At 40.1% G+C, this 27,263-nt stretch overlaps 1 protein-coding gene and 1 long non-coding RNA gene across 3 annotated transcripts in view; one reads left to right on the top strand and one right to left on the bottom strand.

Moving 5' to 3' along the window:
* The window catches only part of LOC122715994 (laminin subunit alpha-1), a 121,072-nt gene that overhangs the window by 36,300 nt on the left and 57,509 nt on the right, over positions 1–27,263 (bottom strand). Inside the window, exons 1-2 of one of the 2 annotated variants that reach the window (XM_043938662.1) lie at positions 9,727–10,830; positions 6,853–9,455 (exon numbers count right to left, since the gene is read on the bottom strand). The exons of the other annotated variant lie outside the window; for it this stretch is intronic. Of the exons in view, the coding sequence (XP_043794597.1) occupies positions 6,853–9,088 (2,236 nt within the window). The 5' untranslated portion in view covers positions 9,089–9,455; positions 9,727–10,830. Of the gene's footprint in view, positions 1–6,852; positions 9,456–9,726; positions 10,831–27,263 lie in introns of those variants that run through there. 2 annotated transcript variants of the gene reach the window in all.
* Positions 4,154–4,805, top strand: LOC122715997. The gene is made up of 2 exons (XR_006346933.1): positions 4,154–4,258; positions 4,335–4,805. It is a non-coding gene; the product is annotated as an uncharacterized LOC122715997 (long non-coding RNA).

Genomic DNA, 27,263 nt, shown 5'->3' with positions numbered 1-27,263 from the left:
AGATTCGCGAGGCACGCGGGTACCGTTATCTACTTCTACTTCTAGCCTCTCTCTCTCTCTGTTTGTCTTTCTCTGTCTCTCTGCCTTCGATCACGACCATTGTCGCGCGCGTTGCCATTGTACCGGATACTCAACCGAGAATAAACAAGCCGATTAAGATAGGACAGGGTGGGGAGGGGGGAAGAGAGACGAAGAATGAAGAATTTCAGTTAACGGCAGAAATTTACCATACGTTTCTTGGTTCCCAGATTACCCAGAAATAACACGCGTGCCTCCATTCGTTTCTCTCTCTCTTTCTCTCTCTCTTTTTTTTTTTTCGAGACGACAGGAGACGACGTTGGAGGTGGCAAAGGAGGGGAGAGAAAAGAGGGGGATAAAGGAGGAAGGAACTCCCTTTAGGATTTAATCGAGACTGATTTACATAATTATAAATGCCGGTATTATAAGTACGATTCCGAGAATATTTCGCGTCTGTAAAGTCGCGTGTGTAAAGATCGAATTAGTTGTCGATAAATTATCAGGGAGGAAAACTGAAATTTTTTTTTCTCCCTTTTTTTATTAACCGCGTTTTCCTGTAGTTAGGCGAATGTGCTTTTTGGAGAAAGATCACTGAGATTAAATGGTAAAATATGTGGTGAAATCAAAGGTGTAATGATATGTCCGAGCGGGGATTGTGAGTTTACGACGGTTGCTTGATGAGAATGGTTTGAAAGTTTTTTTTTCAAGTTGGTTTCTTTTTTTTAATGCCACGGTTAAACGTTTTAAGGAAGTGTAAATTGCACGTTACGAGAGAAGATCGAGAAGAGGAATATATTTCTGGTAATAATGAGTTTGAAAAAAAAAGAGAAAAATACAGAACGAGAGGTTTATTAACTATAAATTATCATGTAATCGCGGAATAATTCATAAACAATGCAATTCTTCTACGTAACCATAGAAAATTATTATTACCTAACAATCGGAAGAATAAAATTTAGGAGCAACGATTTATGTATTCCTCACAAATATTCGTAGAAATCAAGACGAGATACCACAGGACAAAATGTATATATATATATATAAGATACATATGCATACACCGCAAGAACGGTTGAAAATCGCATCGAACCGGCTCGAATGCGTCGCAGCAACTCCTTGCATCGCATCCTCCTGAGGGAAGGAAACAAGGCCGATCTTCGTACAAACTCCTTTCTCTAACCTCTGAACTTTCCAACCGTCCTACCCTCCTATTTTTTTTTCCTTTTTCTCTTCTCTTTTCCTAATCCGTCGTCTATCTTCTGTCCAAGCGACTCTCGTTCCCGCCTTAGCGACCACTCTCCGATCGTGGTCGTTGTTTTGATCACTTCTTGCATAAATAGCCCGACCAACCTATTTTCGCCTCGTCTGCCGATCGACAGAATTCGCTTGGTGCGAATGGTTAGGGGAGAGAGAGTTAGATGTTTGTTTGGGTCCTCCGTTGAAAACGAAGGATCGAATTATATTTTATCGTGGTAGGATTGGAGGTTGTGGAAACGAAAGAACGAAACATCGGGTCGTCGAAGCATCGCGACAGTGATGATAAGCGTAATCTACGATGATGTTACAACATCCTTCAACTCTTTATCCAACCGCGCTTGCTGCTATTTACTCTTATTTCAACGCCATAACTCATCCCTCGTTTGCTCAAACACGCGCGAGATAGATCATAGGTAGGACATTTTTTTTTTTTTTTTTTATTTTCTCTAGTAAATAAAACACCGCGAGACGAGATGACCCAGCCTTGCCGGTACAACCGAACTCTTGTGAAAATGTAATTTACGACTCGATTAACCAGTCGAGCAGCGCTCTGCTAAAAATGCTTTGCTCGAGCAACCCGACTCGCCGACAATTTGCCGATTTTCGTGGAAATGCTATGATTCTATTGTGGATACTTAATGTTTTATTTCGATCTTTTCAATGGAGGAAAGATATATTCTTTTGTCCCATGGTCTCCTATTTTATTCGATTCTTTTCGAGAAAGAACGAAAGAAAAATATTCCTTTGTGTTGCGATTTAATGAAAATCTGCCGATGTAAACGCAACTACTCGTTCTTCATTTATATCGGTAAATGTATGAAGAAAAATTAGAGGATGATCGAGTAATTATACGACAGTTAATAAAAATAGTTAAATCGAGGATAACATTATTTTTATTGTGTTTAATGATACGTAATTATAAATGAGAAAAATAATTGAAACGATTCTAAGCAAACACGTATGGATAAATATACACTTTTACTTGTTACCGTTTCAAAAATTTAAGATAGCTCGATATTATGTTTAATAACGAGGTAAAAATCAGCTTTACCCGCTTGCAACGATATTATTAATCGCGGAATTAATCGTGATATTTCACGAGAATTTTCAAATGGCGGTGATCAAAAGATAATTTACATGCATTCATTCGTTATGCAATTTATACATCATGACAGGGGTCAGCGGCAACCATTTTTAAAACGCTCGCCGCTTAACTACCAAAATGACAGGTTCATGTTTAATATAAATATGCATTGGATGTACCGTGTTGAAATATTAAATGTAAAGTGTCCTTTGTCATAAACCTGTTATAAACCGGGCTACTTTGCTCGCAATGAAGGTCGACAACCTTGTCGACGAGAAAAAAAAAAAAAAGAAAAACAAAAATTACAAATCTTGTCCAAAATCGAATCTCTCCTCAACGATGAGTTCTTTCGATAAAAGGAAACGTAACTGACATTTTACAGTTATTGCATTTTGTCGAATGTGAAATGAAATTTATCTACTAAATTGCTCGAGACTTTTTTTTTTTTAATTCATTTTTCATACTTGTCGCTCAAAACGACGCGTGTGCAATCGCATTATTCTTAAATTTATATTACTTCAGACCTCTTGCGCCGTGGTGATTTAGTGATTTTCTTTTTTACCGACGTACAATCAACGAAATTGCGGTTTCTTCGACGCGATAAAACGGAAAAATTAAAGGCTGGAAAACGATTTAACTCAAGAATTGCGAATGCATCGTTTCTTCCCCGTTCCAAATAGTTTTTTTTTTTTTTTTTTTTTTTTTTTTAATTTAAAACTATACCTTTACTCGAAATTCAAAGTTTTCGAAACCTTTAGAGAGAAATAAATTTACTCTTTGGAGAAATAAAATTGAAAAACACGGAAGCAACCGTGATTGCAAATTGTTACACGGAACACCAATGCTCGATTCGTATCTCGCTGCCATTAATAACCAAGAAGCATAAAATTCTGTACGATCATCGGCGCATCCTCTATATCGACATCGTTGCACCGTCGCCGAACGGAATGTTAATAAAGGTGTGTGCGAGCGGTGCGCTAATAAAGAACCGTGTTACGAGATTCTTCTCACAAGCCCGGTACAACGAATGATTCTGCATCGGCTCGCGAATACTCACGCGATATCATCTCCCGTCTATGATTAAAAATTCTTTTCAGAACAATAATTCTACATTCGAAACGAATTTAATTGAGAATTCGGAATCCTCCGTAGTAGGATTTGCTTTTATCAAACTTTTGATCTCTTTTCTCTTCGATTAAAAAAAAATCGAATAACATGGTCGCTAAATACCTAATTAATCGAAACAAAGATTTCTTTTTTTAATAATATTCACGCGATATCATCTCCCGTCTATGATTAAAAATTCTTTTCAGAACAATAATTTTACATTCGAAACGAATTTAATTGAGAATTCGGAATCCTCCGTAGTAAGATTTGCTTTTATCAAACTTTTGGTCTCTTTTCTCTTCGATTAAAAAAAAATCGAATAACATGGTCGCTAAATACGTAATTAATCGAAACAAAGATTTCTTTTTTTAATAATCGTTCGATGCCATCGCTCGATGATGCATTATTATCGGCCACTAATTGCGAAAATGCGCGTCGATGTTAATATTTGGAATTTTAATCGAGGACCACCACCGAGTTTAATTACCACACGATCCCACTCGTGCTTCCCACGATCCACGCCGTTTCCCTTATATCGTATCGTTCGAATAACGATTGTCAATTTCAATATCTAATATCGGATAATAATCTAAAATTTGTTCGTATCGAAACGAACCGAGTGTAAATAGTGTTCGATCGTTGTCGAGATAATAATTCGTCAAAAAAATACTCTATCTATCGCGTTATATCGCATACGAGGAATGTATTGCATCGAATCATAGTAGTTTTAGAGATACGAGTCGGGCAAATGTTCAAAGTATTTAATCGACGATACTCTAACGATACTTGGAGGTATTATAATTGTTATAAATTATATTAAGATAAATTTTTAGAAAAAATAAATAAAAGTGCCTTTTCCTTTTAATAGATTCATTCTGCTAAGAGAAAGTTGGGCGAGAGAAAGAAAAAATTAATTTCACAATAATGAAAATGGTGTGTGGGCCAGATAAAAAAAAAATGTAATTAATATCGGTTGATGGTGTTAATTAAAAAAGCCAGGAACAAAACGTTCCTGCCGAGGCCAGCGAAGAAACGGGCATTTCCACGCTCCGCCATCGTGGAGAATCGGGATTCAATTCGATTACGTCGTAACGTTCTTGTGATTGATACCGGTCATTAACCGCATTCGTGACGTAATTAATGGGAATCCGTAAAACGACGAGGAAGTAAAAAAAGGAAGTAAAAAATTGGCGGAGCGGCGTGAAAACATGTTGTAAACTGTTAATTGTTCGAAAAGATGGCGATCGAAGAGATTATTGCAAAAGTTAATTAATCTCGATACCACAAGGTAATTTTGTAAATTAAATAATAAGAAATATATTTTCAAACTCAATCAAAATTGCCGATTTTAATTATAAGCAAATGGTCGTAATTTGCAAATTGAATATCAATTTCAAGATAAGCAAATGGTCGATTTGCAAACAATATTCCACAAAAAGTTTGAAGAAGCAGGATCGATGAATATGTAACAATTACGTAAATTAATCGTTTATTCCGCGAACACCTTTTCCGTTTCCGATTGCGTTTCATCGAGGAGAAGCAAGTAAACTCTGATTCGTATCGTTCAGAAACGCTCGTTTCCTGGATAAAGAGAACGTGTTGAGACATTGATTCATCGCTCCATAGCGATGGAGTCAAGTTCAACGCGTTTATACGCGCATAAACGACTCGGTGAATTTATAATGTTTTCGTATTCGTATAAGACAAATATTTGAGTTGTCACGTAAGTGTTTAAATGTGAATGCAATGTGATTGAAAAAAATAATTTATTTTATACACGATTATATAGGTTTCCTTCGCAATTACCAAGATTGTTCGTTTACAAATTTATGCAAAGTATATATAAGAAAATCTAGGGAATAATATTGGGAGAAGGGAAGGAAAGCCTCTATTTTTCTTTGTACAAATTTCGTTTTGCATAAACATCGATTAATAAACATTCGTATAAATATCATCGATATTATCATAAATCGAAAATTAAAAATCTTTATCCACGTTTTAGATTAGATAATTTTCTAAATTTTTAAAACGAAATCAAGTTTTTATCAAGTTTTCATTCGCAGCAATCAATCGAGAAGGAACGATCGAGATAGATAAATGTAAAGAGCGATAGAATTATCTTTTTAAATTTTAAACTTGCAAACTTGGCGCTCCGTCTGTTGTTCGAACAGCGAATCGCGAGTCTCTCGAAGCCATCGCTACTCGCGCACACTTTCGCCCAGACATCACGCACTTTTCTACGTGCGAATGCACGCGTACATCTGCCGCCACGTTGATATGCCGATATTTTTAGTTTCTCCTCAATGGTACGTGCCTATACAACTTTCCTTTCCATTTGCCTTATTCATCCTTATTATTCCTTTTACCCAGCGAATATAATCAATACTTCCTTGAAACATCGAAATCAATAAACAAGTATTATTGCTTAAGAAGTTGCATGGATGGAACGTTGATGACACACTTAGATAATGGAATATTATTTTATTATCTATTTATATATATATATATATATATATCCTATTATCCATCCGTACCATTAATCATCGTGTTTCTTTACCTCGACGAATGAAAATTATTTGAGAAAAGATAATTAAGTAACATCGCATCTGGAAACTAACTCCAACAGTAAGACGATAAATCGAGTAAAAAAGAGAAAAAAAGAAAAGATATTCGAAAAATTCAATTCCACGAAACGAATCTTAAGGTGTGGGGTCGTTCAACGGCAGACGAGAGAAAACGGAAGTCGAGTGGAGCGGTCGTGTTGGGTCGATCGAGAGATTCCGACCTTCGACCCCCGCGAACTCGAGGAGGCCTCGAACGCGAGCCTCATTAACCGATGTCCACGTGGTTTTTCTAGGAATGGAACGGCGCGGCGATAAATTGCAATCAACGTCCGGGGATATGGACGAGGTTTCAGCGAATTTCGCGAAAAAAAGTAGCGTAAAAAGCGTAATTAAGGCTCGTTTCTTAGCGACTTCGAATCACGAGGATCCTCTTCCTCGCTTTTTCTTCAAGAGGAACACGATATCCTATCGTTTCGTTATTCGATATCAACGGTATTTTTTTTCTTTTCTCTCTCTCTCTCTCTCTCTCTCTCTCGAAAGGAAAAAAATGATATAAGTATGAACGTTTAAATAAAGTTTAAACGCGTATTCACCGCGCCCATTCTCTTCTCATTCGTCCGCAACGGCACGGATATAATCACAGTCGCTCGGCTATAATTAGAACTAATAACACGATTCCATTTGTAACGACGCTTTAATTCTATTACGATTAGAAACTTCCCCTCCGCTTAATATCCCTTATAATTAAATAAATATCGAGTATAATGACGCGTAATCAGCGATTCCGGAGACGCGAGTATTATTCGTTCCTTGATCACTTACCATATTTAAGCCCGAACCACTTGGAAGCCAGCTCCTGATACTTATACGTTGGGAAAGGTGGTTGTCTGGGCGTGGATGGGCAAGGTTTGTAAACAACCATGCATTGTACGCACTTCCGGTTCGGTGGTGGGGCCTGCGCCACCGGATACACCGGTTGGATGTGCACGTACGCCATGGGGGTGGCGGATTGTTGCGAATAGTAATTCGCGTACCTCCTTCCACGAATTCGACCCGCTCGTTTCTCACCGTGCAGGTGAGAACCTTCGATCTTTCGAAACGACGATCTTTCTCGTCCCGCGACTCCCCTCGGCCATTCGTCGCCCGTCTCCTCCTCTTCCTCCTCCTCCTCCTCCTTCCCGTGCCTTTCCTCCACCGCGCTCAGAAACTCCTCGTCGAACGATTCCTCCCTTCCGAAGCGAAGCGATCCTTCCAAACGCGAATCATCGCCATCTTCCAAGTTTTCGTCCATCCCGCGAATATCGATGGTTGGAGAGTGGACCTCGAGGGGGGAGGATCTCCCCTCGAGGATATTCCCTCGACCCCTTTCCCCACTCACGAACGGAACGTGGAACGTGTTCGCGGAAGATCGAGTGGATCCGCGGTCCCGACGAAAAAACAGACGTGGCGTTGCTGGAGGGTAGGAATCGGGCGAGATCGATTCCCCGCCTCGTCCATACCCTCGTTCCACCGCGTCTGCCCGCTCGGAATTATGGAAATCGGCCACGATCTCGTTCCCAATTTCGATCGAGATCGATCGATCCTCCTTGTTTGCATTCCACGGGACTCGCCTCCTCGACCCTTCTTCGTTGGAACGAGGTCGGTTCGAGGGGTGGCCGGATTCGGTTTCGGTTTCGGGGCCGATACTTTCCACTTTCTTCGCCTCGGTTTCGCCTCGGTTCGCGCGTGCATCGGGCTCCCCCCGCGACGTTAACGAGTTGCCGTTGCCCGAGCCGAGGTAGTGGTAACTTCGCCCCGAACTCTTCTCGACTTCATTCATCGATCGCCCATTCACCTCGCGCGACAAATTCTCCTCGACGTCGCTGCTGCTCCTTTCACTCGACCCGTTCAACGCGCCCGTCCTCGTCCTCCGCCCGTCGTCGTCCGTCGAAAACCCGGTCCCATCCTCTCCCCTTCGTCTCTTCCGCGACGACGGGAGATCGATCCCCTTTGTAATTGGATCCTCGCGACTCGCTTCGCGGTCATTCTCTCGTCTCGATCCACTTTCCTCCCGATAACTCTCGCTTCTCTTTCGACTCTTCGCCCGTTCGTCTTCCTCTCGAGGATCGAGGATCTCCGTTTCGAGGACCAAATTCCACGGAGGAAGCGAATTTTCTTCCTTCGAACCACGATCGATCCGCTTTTCCTCGTAATTTTTCTCGAAATTAATCGATGAATCTTTACCCTCGAGATTCTCACCCTCGATGCGTCGTTCCTTCGTTTCAAGACTCGATAAGGGAAGCGACTTTTCCACGGGATAACTACGTAATGGAGACGAGCTCGACACCGAATAACTCGTTGATTCATCCTCTCCCTCGAAACTCTCTCGCGAACGAACCCTCTCCGAGGAATACCTCCTCGAGTTTTCGTCCTCCTCTCTCTCCGGATTCCATGGAAACGAGATTTTCGTTGAATCGCCTCCCCTTTTCGCAACCTCGCTCGACACCGCGACCTTATCTCCCCCCCAACCTATACTCCTCGACCCCTGCTCGCCTTCATCGTCGTGGTCGTCGTCGAGATTCCCTCGCAAAATCGCTTCTTCCCTCTCCTCCCCCTCCTCCTCCTCGCCGTTTTCCAAATTCCTCGTCCAAGGGAAAAACAACAATTTATCATCCGTGGCACGGTGACTCCTCGATCCATTCCCGTCCCTCTTCCTCCTCCCAAAGTCGATCGTCGAGCCGTTCTCGAGATTCGAGGGAGGCGAACTTCCCTTCGAGCGCGCCCGCCTCTCGTCTCTCTGTGAATAATCTCGACTGGAAGCCGATCGATCCTTCCTTTCGATCCCTGCCCGCTCCCCTTCTCTCCGCTCCTCCTCCTCCTCCTCCTCCTCCTCCTGCCCCTTTTCGCGGCGAATGCGACCTCGCGGCCCGGACGACGCGACGTCCACCGCGAAATAAGCCGAATCGATCGACGGAGAAGACAACGCGTCGCCGCCGCCCATCCGCCATCCGACCAGGAACAAGGCCCCTACTCCGAGGGCCACCACGGCCAGGGTCCAAGCTGACCTTCCGGGCCGCATCTTTCTACCCCATGCTCGCAACGTCCCCTCTCATCTTCCTTCGGGGGGATATCGAGGGGGGTGGGGACGGATCCTTCTCGTTTATCTCTCGATTTTCGGGGAACGATCTTCACTTTCCGCCTCCTCCCTCGCCACCAACAATTACCTTTCTTTCGATCTTCTTTTCGGATGGGATGGGATCGAATCGAGTTTAATTAATCGAGTTTCTTCGACGGTTGTTCAGTTGAGCTTTTCCTCTTTTGAAAGGCAGTGTCGGGGAATTTGTTCACTGGTCGAGAAGGGGCGAAACAATTGTCACGAAGCGGGTATGCACAACGGGTGTTTCGTTCGTCGGAAAGGGAGAGAACACTCGCGAATGCTCGCTGCTCTTAACAGAGGGGAGGGGATGGATTAAAAAATCGGATTAAATATCAAATTTCGACGCACAAAGCACGATTCACGAGATGTAACGCGCGCTCGATCGTTTCGTTGAGAGAGAGAGAGAGAGAGAGAAAGAGGGGGAGGGAGAGAGGAGAAGGAGGAAGAAAAAAAACAGTGGTGTCCGGATAACACGTGTCTTCGATAACGTTAATTGGAGACGTTAATTGGAGACGATCCCCTCCTGCGGGGGGGGAACCTCGGTTTTTAATTATACTTACTCGCGCGGACGACGATTCAAAGAGCAAACATTTGTCATCTTGATCACTGTTTGCATTCGCACGTTGATCACGTTGATTGATAAAATGTTTCGTTTAGAAACGCATTTTATATATTTAAAAACGCGGTGCACTATTTCGAGATAAATATAAATCTCGAGGTCACTTTGCCGTTCCGTTGCCCCACTCGGACCACCTCTTCCGTTTCTTTAAAATAATCTCATCCTCGTTCCTCTTGTTCGCTGATTTCGTCACAGGAACAACGATGAAGAATTCCATTAAACGATATTTGAATACGAGTCTTTCATAAACGATCCTCGTTCGATGGCTTCCCCTTATCTTTACGATCCACCAATTTATCACGATCCGACTTCTCAACTCTTTCTACTCCCCTGTCTCGTCGAACGAAGAAGAGGGATAGCAAAGATCCCCCTTTCACGATCCTTTCGCCTAAACGCAACGCGCCGTCCCGGGACACGAGACGGCGAGATATTATATAACCGAAAAATCCGAATCGATCGAATTCGATCGAGTCATGCTCCTTCCCTTCCCTTCCCTTCCCTTTTTTCTTTTCTCACGCGTTCCTTCCCTCGAACGAAACGGCGAACGAACACCCTCGAGGAGTTCGACTCGACTCTCTCGCTCGATGCTATCTCTCGATCGTAATAAAAGGAAAGAAAGAAAAAAAAAAAAAAAAAAAAAAAAGTGAATCGACGATCCTCGCGGGAGAGGAAAATCTTTGACGTTTGATGCAACGTTTGGATGCAGGTGGAAGAGAGTCGGAGATTCGGAGATTCGCCAAAGGTCGGATCTCCGGGAAGGATATCGGAGGAGGAGGAGGAGGAGGTGATCTCGAGAGGGGGAGCTCGGTGACCGGAAGAGAAAAAGAGAATCGAAGAACCCGTCTCCGCTCTCGATCGACTCCTCCTCGAAGGTGAACGGTTCCAACGGCAGCAGGGACACGCACGGACGCGCTCGGTCCCTGCTTCGAAATCCTCGAGGATGAAAAAGCGAGAGAGAGAGAGAGAGAGAGAGAGAGGTAGATATAGAAGAAAAAGAGAGAGAGAGAAAAAGAGAGAGAGAGAGAGCGAGCGAGCACACGTGGACCACGACGTGGATATGTACCGGCTTGGACGGCGGCCCGAGAGACACTGGCTTGCTACCATTACCATTAGCCGCGTTTGCCCTCTCCTCTCGCGTCCTCTTCTTCTTCGTTCGCGGCTCGCGTTCGTTCCTCCTCCTTCCTCGGGGAAACCCGAATATCCTCCTCTCCGTGGCTACGAGGCAGGCGCACGTGGGTGTAGAAGCCGACCTCTCCCTGGATCCATCGGAGATGGATCTGTCGCGAGATCCGGTGCTCCCGTTTTTTCCATACCTTCCTGCTTTGCTCCACTCATCTTCGCCTTGCCTCCTCTCTCTCTCTCTCTCTCTCTCTCTTTTATTTTTCTCTCCGACTTTTTGCTCGAGTTACGTCACGTCGCGTAAACAATCGCGTCCAGCTTTGATCAGCGCTGGAATTTTTTTTTTTTTTTTTCGAGTAGAAGAAGAGAGAAGATATTTCGCGTGGACGGAACGCGTCGAAGGAAAGGTCGGAATTTTTTGAAATTCCGGAGAAAAGTGGAATTTCGACGAGTTGGTCGAACGAAAGCAATAAAATTTCTCGAACAAACGTGTCGAATTTTTGAACCATTTTGAAGCGAGTCTCTTTGAAATTGAGGAAAAAGTATTGGAAGAGTGGGGAGAATCTTTCCTTCCTCGTGGAATGGAGAATAAGATTTCGTATCGAAGGAAAAGCTTTCGTACAGGCTTATCTTGGAAACTTTTTGAAATTGGAACAAAAGGCGTTGATTTTTTTTTTTTTTTGAGATTAAAAGAGGAAGAAAAGAGAATGGATTTAATTCTCTTCTTATTTATAAAATCGTTGAATGAATTCATCGTGAACAATATCTTTTGTTATATCTATTTCCAATCAACGATGACAAATCGTAGACGTTTCGGTGTCAACAATTTATCTTTCCTTAATGCACACTTGACGCGGACGATCGACGCGTTTCACGAAAATCTCTAATAATTTGCAACGATGGTTCATTTTTTCTTTTTCCTATTTTACAAATCTTTGCAACATCGCGCAACGTTAATTCAATCTTCTTCGAGTCTTCTCTCTTCGCGAAATATTATACTTTATTACACTTTCTTCTTTTGAAATGAATCGAGCGAAAATATCCGCTTCTCGATTTAAAAATTACGCGCTCCTTTCGCGCTTACGTACGCGCGTAATAAGCTTGAAAACCTTCGCTGTTCATATTGTAAGGTAAAGTAGGTCGAACTCAATACCGCAGTGTTATCGATTGTTTAGCTGTTAGATAAGATGATGCGTTTCACGCGCGTGCTAAAGATAAATCCGTTCTCTAATGTTTGCAATGACGGGAAACGGGACGACGACGGGTCAAGAATCACGATTTTTTTTTCTCTCTTTTTTTTCTCTATTTACACGATGCGACATCTCGAATAAAATATTCCTATCGAAGCCACAATCCTCCTCCCGCGAAGGGAAGCGAACATCTTCCTCTCTCGATCACCGCATCAAAAGAATCGATAAAATCAACTCGATCGTATCGCATTAATATTAATCGCCTTTTTTTCTTCTCGCCCCGGGTACACACATCTATTGCATATTTATAAAGCGCCGTCGAATCCGTCCATTACGAATGCGGCTCGCGAGATCTCGTTTCGTAAGCCCTTCTTCTTCTTCTTTTCCGTGTTCCTGTGCAATGGCCGACGCGCCAAAGGTCATCGCGACGAAACGCCCTCTCGCTTCTACCAATCGATCATTACCTCCACTCCATCAATCAATCCTCCTAGTCAAATTCTAATCACAGAGGTGATATTTCACGATTAGCGAAATCTTGCAAAAAAAACTGGATATCGAGAGATTGTTGTTTTTTCAGACGAAAAGAGAAAAAGAGTATGACGCGTAATTAAGCCTCGATAAGGATTTATCGAATGCGAGGCATGCTTATTTTTTTTTTCTCTCTCTCTCCTCCTCCTCCTCCTCGTCTATATATCGTCTAAGCGGCGAGGATCCGTTGCGAGCCGTGTCGCATTCCACCCGGTTCCTCGTCTGAAATTCTCGGCTGTCTAGATGCCGGAAGCGTAATCCGAGCGGTATACTCGCGAGCGCGCAATTAACGGGAGTTCCCCCTCGAACCTTGAGAGGATACGGAAAGGACGAGATAAAGTATCGCCAATTTTTTCGAAAATATCTTTTCCTTTCTCTCTCTCTCTCTCTCTCTCTCTTTTATTGGAAAATATTTCTTCCAGCAGCTCGCCAGCAGCAGCATCTACTGATGGAGAGAAGTCTCGTACAGGGGATCCTTCGTTCGAAAAGTTACGAATAAAGTTGGTTCTGATGTTTCATTTTATTATTCGAAATATAATAATAATCGCGAATAAACGTCAAACCAATTAGAAATTATTCATTCATCATCAAGACCGGTCATCTCCGCTTCACTCGTTTCATTGTTATATTTATATTATTTTCATTTACGATAGATTGAAATATTTTCTATTAATTATTTCGATATAACTATCGATATGTATATATTATATCTTAACTTATTCGTGTACAATTACAATTACATTTATAAATTAAACCATCGTTACGAATCGTAATTAGTTTTTTATACGCGAAATTACGAGAAATAAAACAAATTTTTTAGCACAGATTTTTAAGCAGAGATTTTTAAGCACGTCGTTTACTTACGTGACGAATACCATGGTAAAAGAGGCGACAAAAATTGTGCGTGAAAATATTTCCTTCCAAATTCCTTCCGATCGGACATTCTTTCTCCAACGAGACATTCTTTCCACCGTTCACTCACTTACTCGAAATAAATCACTTACTTATTCGAAAGAGACCAACAGATCCAACAACTCTCTTGCAAAACAATTCGCACGCTCTACGCGATATCGCATCTAACGCGATGTTCCTCGCTTGACAAATGCATCGCGCATTTGTCAGTTGAAAAAAAAAAAAAAGAAAAAGAAAAAGCAAAGCGAAGGTGGAGAAAGAAAGCGCCAACGCGTGTATCACCGCGTGTTCGCCCTCCTGTAACGTAACGTGTTGTTAACGTTTGAATCAATTTTATGAATGAATACATTTATACGTAATTGTAAAGCGTGCGTGAGTTACGATTTGAAATTAGCATAGTTAAGAGGTACGTGTTCGCGTGGTGGTGTCGTGTTGTTGGAAAAAAAAAAAAAAAAAAAAAAGGGAGGAGGGAAGAAGGGAGGGAAAGAAAGGTGACACTACGTACCGTTACGGTGTTCGCAATTTTTGCCACGGCAACGATAAATTATACCCGGCTGAGCAATGATTAACAGACGGTTGTGATGGCAGGATATAAAATATGTCACGATATGAAGAATGGTTTAATTCACTGTAACTTACGGTTCCCTATCGTATTCAAATCGGCCGATTTATTTCGTTTCGACCGACAATGGATTTCGACCCTCTTTGAATTCGCGCTGCCGACGATTATTGTATACTCGAGATCTCGAGTATACTTGTAGCTGAGTCGAAACGACGCGTCTAAATTAGTCGGAATTTCGGAATTATCCCAATTTGATTAACCTTCGTTCTCTTTTCCTATCGGAAGGTAGAACTCAAATTTTGGAAACGAGCTCGAGGAATGCTTCTTTTCCATACTCCAAGAAAGATCCTTTCTTTTTTTTAAGCGAGTCCGTGCAACAAGTGGAACGATTATTACGCTTGTCAACCAACTCGCACTTCGCAACGAACCAATAAACACGCTCTCCTCCAACGAGAAAACGAGCGCCGGTTCATTAATTATCCAATCGAGTCTCTTCCCGTTTTCTTTCACCTCGATCGGCCGAGACCACCTGCGATAACTTTATAAAATCCATCGTGTATCACTGCGATTAACGAGAGAGAGAGAGAGAGAGAGAGAGAGAGGATCCGTTGCCTTGTATCACTCGCACAGAGAGGAATGGCGACCACTGCTCGGCCACGTGCGCGTCATCCAACAGGTGGTCTTCTATTATTTCCACGCTGCCATTCCATAAATCGTCTCGAGGATCGATACTTTCTTTCGATACCATCCTTTCAGCCACTACATATCGGGTGGAAAATCGAATTATCGAATCCAAATATTTAATTTTTTGGATCCTAACTTTTAAAGAATATTTAAAAAAATTGAAACGCGCGAAAGAATATGAATACGTAGTCCGGATTTCGAATCTGAATATATCTATAATTCTATATAATTGTATTTTACGCAACGGTTCGTCAACGGTGTGCAGATACGTTTTACGAGGCGTTTGCGAAATCTAACGAACCGGCGGAATTTATGAAATCGGAGAATTTTATGTCACGCTTTACGCGTGACACTGTTTTTAACGAAAGCGTTAAAACGATCTTTTCGATAGTTCGCTTTCTCTCTTAAATCGAAATTTTAACTCCGATTATTATTGGCCGATCCGCGTTACGATCTGGTTTTCTGCCGGATATACGATATATCGGATATCAGACATCGTTCAACTTTTTTGGCTTTTCCTTTATGGGCCGTTAAAAATTATTACTCACCGGCCGGCAATAAACGTTGATTCCCTTTCGGCCAGTTTTATGTAACTTTATTACCACGAATTTTTAATCGAGTCGGAATTGTAGCGCGCGTTCAAATTAATTATTCTAAGATAATCGTAATAGTAATAATAGTAATCATTATTATTATTGTTCCCTCGTATAATACTTCTGAAATTCGAGCATTTTTATCAGATTCGCTTTCACAAGCGTAGACCTCTTTTTTTTTTTTTTTTCCTTTCATTCTACCTGTCTTTAGTTTGCCCACGATAAACGTGCTTTTCTACGTAAGTTGATTAACGCTAACTAGCACCGTGTTTCGACACACGTAAATTCGAACGAAGCCTCCTTGGTATCTTGTTTATACTTTCATCCACGGAATTTCTCACGAGCGGAATTTAGGATCTTGTTTAAATTTTATTTAAAAAAAAAAAATAAAAAAGGATATATCTCGTCTCATTAAAATTGCAAATTATCTCAAATTCCTTTCTTCTACCGATTTAAACCGATTTCCAGAGAAAATTATTTACTCTTCTTGGTTAAAAAGTTGAAGGTTCGTCGTAACGATTCCGCCATCTTGGTAATTACCTTTCCTCCTCGACGCGCTCTCCTATACGATACAATACCATTGCAATCCCACTTTTGCTAAATGCAACGATTTATAACGTACGATTTAGAGTGGCGTTTATGTGCCCACATGTTATACTCCCATGCGAACGATTTATCCCGAGTTTCATGAATCGTCACCTAGACGACGACGTTCGAATCGTGCACCGCATCTTTCATCTGCCTACGTGCTCGTCTATTCATATAGGTTAAAGCCCTCGCGCGTTACGTGAGCAAACACTTGTTATAATAATGCAATAAAGGAAAAAAATAAGAGAGAGAGAGAGAGAGAGAAATCCACGTTTATATTATGCCGCACACCTCTATGGCTTCGATGGCTTTAACGGCTCGATGATTCATTGAGATCCATTAATGCTTGGAAGAAGTGTTTTTGTTTCGTCTTTACCTTTTGCACATGGCGAATCGATTACACGCTTTTGGTCACTTGGTTTTTTTTTTTTTTTTTTCGTTACGAAAATATTCTATTCTTAAATTAAATCAACTTGGATTTATTTTTTAACGAAACTTTTTCGAATTTGTGAAATTGATAAATAAGAATAAAGAGCAACGATTATTCCTTTTTATCAAAACTCGAAATCGAATGATTTTCAACAAAGTTTTCGAATCGAAGAAAATATTCCAGTTGTTGTTGCTGCCGACTCGTTTTCTACCTTCCGGGTGCATATCTCCTTTACTAGGAATTTAATACCTACCACGTTTTGCCAGCAATGCAGCTAGCTTCCTCAGAGGTCGAATGACACACCGATATTCCGTGTCTGCTGAAGTTACCAGTGCTCGCGTCTCTCTATCTCTATACCCGGAACCATCGAACGGAAACAAACGCAATTATACCTGTTATTAATTCGATTGATTCAAACAAGATGGAATTCTTTACGTGTTCCACAACAATCGATCGATAACTACCTTTTATCATCGTTCCAAGTTTATCTGTCAAACCTATCGTTCCAACACGTCGTTCCAACTTTCGCGAGTATTAAAATAATTTAATTGAGAAAGAGAATTCTTAATTGGATTAGATTCGAATTTTTTTTTTTTTTTTTTGAGCAAACCACCAATATCACGAATCTTACACAAATTGAATTATACCACGAGTTGCACAAGCCGCGAGTCGGGCACGAAAATGTTCAGAAACCGCACACCCACATCTTCGAAAACCGGATCGATAAACTAAGAGAGACGCAGCGTAAATTTCACGAATTTACTACTGAATGAAACGTTGGCTGGGAAAGAGCGAGGGAAAGAGCAATCGGTGGAACACGTATACGTAGATCGATAGTTTCACTTTTATATAAAGCCGTACACGGGATTCGAGTTTTCTCTCTCTCTCTCTCTCTCTCTTTACATTAGGGATCAAAGGTCAACCACGGCGTTAATTAGCAGCCGAGTGAAAGCGTTAACTTCGAATTACACGAGTCCGATCGGCCATGGCGATTATCTTTCTTTTTATTATACACCTCGCAGGATAAACTTTGATTTCGGCGGGAAAAATATAATTATAATCGATCGAATGTGTTTTTAATGTCGGGATCGAGATCGAACGAAATCGCTAGTCAAAGATTCGGAACGAAAGAGGTAATAATAGAAATATAGAGATTATCTTCTTCTCGTACAATTTCTATGATCTATATCTATTTTTGAAATGTTTTATATTAACGTTAAAATCTTCTTCGCATCGATCGAAGAATATATAGCCGATTCCCAGCTACCTAATAAATAACAACTGGCCCCACGGTAAACATCGCGAGTCCCACGACCACGCCTCTCAGTCTATTCTGTTTCACCTCATTGCGGCAGTCGCCGTCAATGAGCATAAATCGAACAGATTTTTCCGGGATACGAACCTGTTCGTTCCTCTCCCAAGTAAGCTCTCCACTTTCTCCGTTACGAATGACCCTTAAACGATGCCGAGGTTAGAACCAACCCCGTTTCGATCTCTCCTCGCGCGAAACGAACGTTTAATCGAAGAGGAGGAAATCGATACGACTTCGATCTCATAATTTCTCGATAAAGTATATGTAAAGTATAGTTTCTCTAGAGTCTTTTTCGAATTCTCTCTCGAAAAAAATGTACGAAAACTTCTCGATAATATATATCATTGAAATTAAAAATACGTGTAACACGGAGTGGAGAATTCCATAATTGGCTTTAAGATCGATACTCTCTTTTCCGAAATTTGTTTTCTTTCTATCATTACAAATGATTTTTACAAACGAACCTGTTTCAATCTCGAACAAATGTTCTTAAAATCGATTATATATTACCGATCGAAGAAAACACGTGACCAATCCGAAAATTTTTCAATAAAATACACCATTGAAATTTAATTCCAATTTCTCGATAATTTTATCTAGTCTTTTTCGAATTCTCTCCCGAAGGAAACGAAAATTTCTCGATAAAATACATCATTGAAATTAAATATACGTGTAACACGGAGTTGAACATTAGCTTTAAGATCGATACTCTTTTCTGAAATTCGTTACCTCTCTATTGTTATAAATGATCCTTACAAACAAATTTATTTCAATCTCGAACAAACGCTCTTAAAAGCAACTATATACCGATCGATTCGAAGAAAGCACGTGACCAATTTTAAAATTTTTCAATAAAATAAAATAAAATACACCATTGAAATTTAATTCCAATTTCTCGATAATTTTATCTAGTCTTTTTCGAATTCTCTCTCGAAGGAAACGAAAATTTCTCGATAAAATACATCATTGAAATTAAAAATACGTGCAACACGGAGTGGAGCATTCCAAAATTGGCTTTAAGATATTCTCTTTTCCGAAATCCATTCCCTCCACTCTCTCCACCATTACAAATGATCCATTACAAACGACGTTGAAGTTTCGATCTCTTTCTTAAACAAACAACATCTCTTTCTTAAAATCGACTATATTCGAAAAAAAGTGACCAATCTCAAATTTTGACTTTCGTTTCTCGAGAAAACGAAGAAGAACTATGAATCAAAAACTGCCAAGATCGATACTTTTCTTCCAAAATTCGAATCTATCGTTACAAATGATCCTCACGAAACGACGCTGGGGGTTTCGTCGTTCTTTCTCGAAACGAACAACTGTTCAAAACCGATCGAATCACCGATCGATTCGAAGAAAGCACGTGGCCGATCCCAAAATTTCCCGATATAAATATATCATTAAAATTGAAGGCGGTGCTGTCCTCCAAAACTGGCTTTTGTTCCTCCCCTTCCCCTCCCCCCACGAGTGGCGCACGAGCCAAGAATGAGAAACTGCGAAAGAGGCGCACCGACACACTCTCGGTCCGGTAGATCGAAGAAAGAAAAGCAAAACGCGATTTTATGGTATATTCATGGTGGCACAGGTGGCCTGGCTACGTGACGATGAGTATCTGACGGCGCGCATAATGGACAGGGCCGCGTGGGCACGGTTAGTTTTATAGAGCCCACACCTCCGGAATACAAAATTCTCTCGGTGCACTTCCGCGATGAGATCACCTCTTCCTTAACCGTGGCGGGAGTGTTCGGCAATTCGACGTCGGGGAGGGGAGGGGGAGAGGGGCTAGGCCGTGATATACGACTTTTGGTGGCTAGAGAACGGTGGCCGTTCGAGAAGATCTGGTGGCGAAGAAGGCCGACAAAAAGGTTGGCTATCGACGATCGTGTGCGGTTGTCGACGTTATATGGAATTGAATTGGAAGAGTGAGTGAGCAAGTGAGTAAGTAAGGAAAGAAGGAAATGGAGATATTTTCGTTCGAGACTCCTATGAATATTATGTAAAAGTCGTCGATCAATTGGATCGGAACGATCCTGTTGCAAATTCGTAAAATTGCACGATCCAAGATATCGCGGTTTAATATCGAAGCAAGGTTTCGAGAGGGATTTATGAAACTTGGAAGCTTTCTATCTCGTACAGTACACGGTGGATGGTATGTGAGAAGGGATGGGCAGGTGCATCGATATCACTATGTAGAGGAGACAGAAGGTTTCGAGTGTACGGTTGGTCGTTTAACAAGATGGAATTAATTTTTATACGGTATATAAATAACGATCGTAACAAAGTTGGGTACCGACCCCTCGCGATTTCATTAATAAGGAGGCGGTGCCGGGGGATACGGTTTCCATCTTCCGGTACACAAACTTGTACCGGGGATGTATAAATTACTTTACGCGTTTCAAATTGTTTTATTTTATTATTTAAATTGTGTATTTCTTGATATACAATAAGTATAGCCAATGACGATAATAATAAATAAGAGGAAAGAATATTTCGAAACTTTCGTTAATTATGTAGACAGATGTGTAAATTGTTCGAAGGAAACAGGAATTATTATAAATTTTAAAAGCTTTTAAAAAATTCCTCTCTTTATTATCCTCTCGCGAGAAAATAACGAGATAGAAGAAAAAAATGAATCCCTCAATTTCAAATTAGTTCTAGCAGAGATGATTGGCGCGGGCGACACACCTCGATTAAATCTCGCCAAAGATGGAGCCCACGCCTCGCGACGCGCGCACACACCGTCTCGAGAAGGGATCGAGAAATTAGCGTTGATTCGTGTAATTAGAGTTCATCCGAGTAATTATATAGCCTCACGTCCAATCGAGAATCCTGTGCCGCCAGCGTCATTAATAAATTTATTGATAAATACGTCAGACCAACTGACTCCCTTCCTTCTTTTTCTCTCTCTCTCTCTCTCTCTCTCGTCTATCAATATTCTTACCGAGTCGAGCTGATAATGCGAGTAATTACGCCCGCTCATCCGCCTCGTGTCTTATTAACATGTATTTACATGTTTGCATAAATTCCGATCCTTTTCGAAATGGAACTTTATCAGTTGCGTTCCGCGACAAGATTTTTCCCCGACTAATGCGCGTGACACTTTTCGTGGAAGGTGAGTTTTACCGGTCGATTGATAATTCCATGTATGAGGTGGAAACGAGAAGAGGCGCGATTCAAACTTGATTTTCGTGGAACGAATAAATTTCATGGACGGAGAATTTTTCGTGCGAGGAATTTTTCTGCCCCTCCAAAGAAGATCTAACTTCGTTATCTTTCGCTTTTAAGATAAGATTTCTATGCGCGTGGAGGCTGAGTTTCGTTCGTCTTTGATAGTGAAAAGGAAATGAAAGAGGACACGATTAAAACTGATTTTCGTGGAATAAATAAATTTTATGGAGAGAGAATTAAGCAAGAATTTTTCCGCTCCTTCAAAGAAGATTTAACTTCGTTAAATCTGTTTCGATAAGATTTCTGTATGACTTTCGTCCATCTTTGATGATTATACACGAAGAAGAAGTGAAAGAAGACGCGATTGATTTTCATGGAATGAATAAATTTCATGGAAAGAGAATTAAGCAAGAATTTTTCTGTTCCACGAAAGAAGATTTAATTTCGTCATGTTTCGATAAGATTTCTATACGATCAATGCATGTGGAGGCCGAGTTTCCTCCATCTTTGATACGAAGAAGAAATGAAAGAAGACGCGATTAAAATTGATTTTCGTGGAATAAATAAATTTTATGGAAAGAGAATTAAGCAAGAATTTTTCCACCCCTTCAAAGAAGATTTAACTTTGTTACCTTTCGATAAGATTTCTATGCGCGTGGCTTTTCGTGGAGGCTGTTTCGTCCATCTTTGATAACTTTGATGATACGTGAAAAGGAAATGGAACAGGGCGCGATTGAATTTTAGTAAAACGAATAAATTTCGCGGAGAGAAAACTAAGCAAAGAGTCCTTTTATTCCTGGAAAGAAGACTTTTGGAGGGTCAGGCAAAATTCGTGGATCGAGCAATAAATCAGTAATGACCGTGTCGGAATCGCGAGAAGCATTTGGTAAAATCGGAGTAGGATCCGAGCCTTCGATGGCGCTCGTGGCGATGAAACTATCGAGAGAATCGATGGCCGGTTTCTCTAAACACCACGTCGATCCTCCCTTTCGTTAACGAGCCGTCGACGATCCTTCGAGACGCGTCCACCTATATTAACCGCGCCCTGCTTTCTCATCATCCGCCACTAAAAACACGAATTTCGACCCATTACGAAACGTCTGGCACTCCCAGTGATCCAACCACCGTCACGCGATTTCTTTTTAACCGATCGATGTGGACGCCAATCGACGAATCGAGAAAAAATATAAAAATACAAAGTGTATCGATCGAACGAATTTTTCAATAAAACATCGATATAATCTGATATACCCTAACCTAATATTAAGATAAAAAAGAAATTTCTGAGAAATTTTGATCGAGACGCGATGAAAAATCGGGGATACATCTCCTCCTTCCCCACGTGACAAACTGGGCAACGAGAGGCCCATCGTCATCGATCATCCATCCGACGACACGTGTTTGCACGTGGAACACGAGTCGAGCCACGCGACGACAGATCAGTTTCCCTGGGCGAAGAATTCGATCTCGTTCGAATTCGATCCACCTTCCGGGGGCTTATTGACGGAACGAAGCACCGGCACGCGGGAAAATGACTTAATACGAGCATACGAGGGAGTTGGGGAGGAGAGATGGCCCCTGGCGATCGGCCGGACCACCCAGCAGGTGATTGCCGTGGAGAGGATCTATCCGTGCGCCGCTCTGCCTTCCACGCTGCTTTAATAATGCCCCGCATTCCTCCTAGATCCTCCTCTAAGCCAGACGGAAAACTCTTTGGTTGGATCTTGCCTCCCAGGCATCGAGACTCGTTCGTGTCTCGTCGATATTTTCTTCTTCTTCTTCTTCTTCTTCTTCTCCTTCTTCTTTCTTTTTCTTTTTTCTCTTTCCTTTTCTTTCCTTCTTTTGTTCGTCCGTCGATTCGCTCTTTTTAGATCATGTTTCATAATTATTCGTCGTTTCGCATTCGCACAAGTGGAGAGAGATAGATACACCTTTTATGACGTAGTATTGTTAATGATGGAATGGATGTTTATAGATCGTTGGTTTTCTCTCCTTTTCGTAAATAAAATTTATTACCTGTTACGTGTAAGAAGGTTCGCCTCAGAAATGGTTTCGACTCGAAACTCGTAATTTACGACTTTACGGTACTCTGTAATTACAGTTTCAATTACACTTGATAAAGTGGTGCTATGTATTAAAGTAAAATCCTAAAATCTTTACAGATTATAAAAATAGACGATTGCTCGAATACTTTCGATCTGAAATAACAAAACTCGTCACCGCATTAGCATCGACAGGTCTCTATATTTAGACGGAGGATCGAGACGAAGAAATTTGCCTCGTAAACGAGATCTACAATACCTTTATCGTACCATCTTTTGTTACCATCTATTCGAACGTATCCACGCGTATCGATCGCGATATTTGTTTTTAAAATGTATCAACGTTGTAATTAGATGGAAGGGGATCAGATAAGCGAGCCGCCGCTTCTCCTCCCCGAATCGCTTTCGCCAAATGAAATGTAAATTCCTTCCGCGGAAAGATCGGCTATCGGCGGCGCGAATGAAATGCAAATTTCGATTCGATACAGATGAGAAATCCGATACCAAGGCCGTTCCTCGCCTCCTCATCAGCTGACACTGATCTCGACCACACCGCAAAGCCACAGTTTTTTCGCAACGCTTCGTCGATGCCATCTACCGGCTCCTCTCGAAGGATTAGCTTCGATGGAAAAATACATGGACGTTATATATATATATAAAACTCCTGCTTATTGTATATGTAACGCTCGTGACGCACGTGTTTGGAAAGATTCTAGAGGGCAAAGTTTGTAAACTAAAATATCGGTTTTATTTATGAACACATCGAGTATTTTCTGTGCGCTGGACGATCACGAGATTTCTTGAGTTTTCATTGTTCTCGTCGGTAAACGGTATTCGTATGAAGACATATCTAGTCGTAAAGCTCGCAATAAAACTATTGGTTTGGCGATGCGTTAAGTTACAAGTGAATTGCGGAAGTTTATGCAATTATGGAAAATGTGGAAAAAAATTCACAGAATATTTTACGATACGCTAAATACATAAATACTTTTAAATACGATGTATTATGACATTTAAAGGATGAATAGATCTTTATTTCAATTCAACTTTTCTAATTATGTTCTTGGAAATATTAATTTGTACAAATATCCGGAGTGTAGTTATATATTATGATATTTAATAGAGAAACAGATTCTATTTCAATTCCACTTTTCTAATTATGTTCGTGGAATTATTAATGTATATAATGCTGTGTAGTTACAAGCAATTGAAGTTTACGTTAAGCGAAGCGAAACGCAAATAGAATGAGATTGCTCTGTTACACTGCCGTTTCCCGTCTCGCTTCATCTAAAATGCTCACACAACTTAATAAATAAACCTGAAATATTTTTGTATACCACCTCTTTGTGTTTGTTTTCGTCTCTATAATTGACTCTCCAAAGATATTTCATAAATATATATATATATATTCAGTGTACGAATATCGTTCCGTATTCTAATTTCTATTTATATTGTTGGCACAAGGAAATACGTAGCATTATATTCGTATCAAAAAACGTGAAGAGAGAATTTGCAATTGATATTTGTTATACGTTCCTACGTAATTTTTTATTTAAAATTTACCGAACTTATTAAAACGTATTATTGATCATTCGTTTTAGCAAGCGGTATTCAATTATCCGAATAAAAGAACGTTATGTCGCAGACGCATAGTAGTAACAACGAAGCAACAATCATGCGTACATTCTATTCAATTTTATGTCTAATTTATCGTCACTTTGACGTTGAATATAATGTTCATTTTATTGCCCGGAGAAAGTGCAGCGTAAGTAAAAATTTTCCAACAATTCACCATAAATTTTATCATTCGTTCGTTGTGTAATCCATGCCTCATTGTGAAAGAAACGAGAACGATCGTGCCGGAGTTTAGATTATTTGAAAAATATTTTGTTTGAATATCTACATGGATAAATTAAACGTCGATTATTCGACATACGATGAATACGCGCCGTGTATTAACATTCAACCATCCATCGATTTTCATGAACCAATTACCATTACCAACTCCTTAAACAAGCTAAAGAAACGTGGTGGTATCGCCGACGGGAAAATTCCATTTTTCAACTTAATGACGCGCCGTAAAATCTAAGCGGCTTCGATCGTTTTACAGACATCGGATTGTATTTTTGAAAAGACGCATTCCTCGAGATCGATCTACTTAAAAAGTTGCACGACGTCTTAACGACACCCCAAATCGATCGAGTCAACCTTACTTCTCATCTCCATCTCCAAGAAATCGATGATGAGATGAGAAGAATTGAATGATATATCTCGATGAATTGATACAAATTGTGCGCTTTATTTAAAAGAGAGGGAGGGAGAAGAAAATTTTGGAAATAGAACAAGCATCCGATCAAATTAATAAATTCTACTCGAGAATATTTGAAGCGTTCAAGTAGAAAAAAGATTGTAAGAGATTGAAGAAATTTACGTATGTAAATTTCTGTTGACAAAATTTGTTGATTTAACATTTAATATCTCTGCTCGCCGTTCTCGTTCTTTTTCTCCTCGATCATTCGTTACCGGTACTAGAGTTGCGATAATGATAGGTATCGGATTGTAATAAAGACAGGGTTGGGGCGCGCAGGACGTTACACTGATTTAATGACCCGTTCCTCGAGTTGTCGTTGGCCATGGGGTCAATTAACAGGCATATTTTTCATGCGACGCGCTCGTTGCCCGGAAGCTGCAACGCCACACGCGATTTCGATCATCATCAGGATGGACGCGCGCATGTGTGTGTGTATATTCTTCCCGATAAGAACGAATTTTTTTTAATTCGAATTTATTAATTTATTAGACGAAAAAGGGATGCGAATAAGTATTTTTTTCTTTATATATATATATTTTATTTTTTTTTTATTTTTCGTACGATGAAACGAAAGTTGCGACCTGAAACATTTTATCCAAACCATGAATAATTTTACGCGATTTTTTACGAGATTTCGATGGATAAGATAAGAACAAATTAATTTTTCATTCGAATTTATTAATTTATTAGTTTCTTTTTAAATTTAGTTTAGTTTGCGAACAAATAAGTTTCTTTCTCATATGAATATGTCAATTTATAATATTTATAAATTTTTCTGTATATTATTCTAAAGAACGAATTCATTTTTTTATTCTTCGAACTTATCAATCGATCAGACTTGAAAAAAAGGAGACTTCTTCTTCTTTTGATATCTCGGTTATTCTTCACGCTAGATAGATAAAAGTTGAGACGTAAAACATTTTGTCCAAACTAAATGAATAATTCTACGCGAGAAAGTGCAATTAACATTTATTTCCGCGAAGACAAAGAAAAAAAAAAAAATATTCACGTCACTACTCGAATCACTCGGCCAAGTGCACGCGCAATCAAGTGCATACGAATCTAATCGTTATCCACGTGTGTTGGACGCGTGATATCTGCGTGGACTTCTTCATTAACGCGAGAGTGATTCTTTATCGTGGTTCGTCGAGTTTTAGCGATTCGCACGACTATTAGCATCTCGTTTCCTCCTTTCCAAATCAATTAATCGTCTTGTATTCGAGCATAAATAATTTATTTCCAGTAAATTGTGGCCTCCATCCTCCATCTTGGTAGATAACGTGATCCAAGTGATGATGAAAACGCGCTTTTATTTGAATAGAATTTGAATGAGAGGAATATCTTTTCGCGATTAAAGATTATTAATCAAGGTTTTTTTCGATGAAAAAATTCCATAAATATATATTGAAATATTTTAAAGTGTAATTATGAAGTAAAATGATTGTGTTGTGATTATTAATTGTGATAATTTTGTGAATTTTAATAAATATTTTATAATAATAAATATTTTAAATAAATTTGGAAATATTGATTTATTTCGCTCAACAATTTTTTGTTCAACTATCTCTCTACTTCGCAATCAATAAAATTAGAAATTAGTGATCTGTTTACAGAGGCTTGACACAAACTTCTGAATTGTTAACTTGTTGATAAACGAAAAAGAGAGTGGAGAAAATCAATTCGACAATTACAAACATTCTTACTTCAAAAAATATCTTTAAAAAGTAGCTACTCTTATATTTCTCTTCTAGTCATCTTCGATATTTGCAAGGAACAATTTCTAGAATTTTCTGATCTAATTCTTCCACGTTGAAATGTGTGAATACAAAGTGTGAAAAAGTCAATGTTTTGACAAGTAGAAAAATGAAATTGAAGACGAAGTGATAAAACTGAAAGCGAAATAAGTACAACATTATTAAATTCTAAATTAAGAATATTTCAGATTCAAATATAGATTTATTAATTACTTTAATATTCTTTCTTGTTGCAGAATTCCAATATAATTGGAAAGGGCAATCTCAACTGAAGAATTT

The sequence above is a fragment of the Apis laboriosa genome, unplaced genomic scaffold (genome assembly GCF_014066325.1).
Source record: "Apis laboriosa isolate Shangri-la unplaced genomic scaffold, ASM1406632v1 scaffold40_cov151, whole genome shotgun sequence".
Taxonomy (NCBI): Eukaryota; Metazoa; Arthropoda; class Insecta; order Hymenoptera; family Apidae; genus Apis; species Apis laboriosa.
This window is presented reverse-complemented; position numbering and strand designations above follow the sequence as displayed.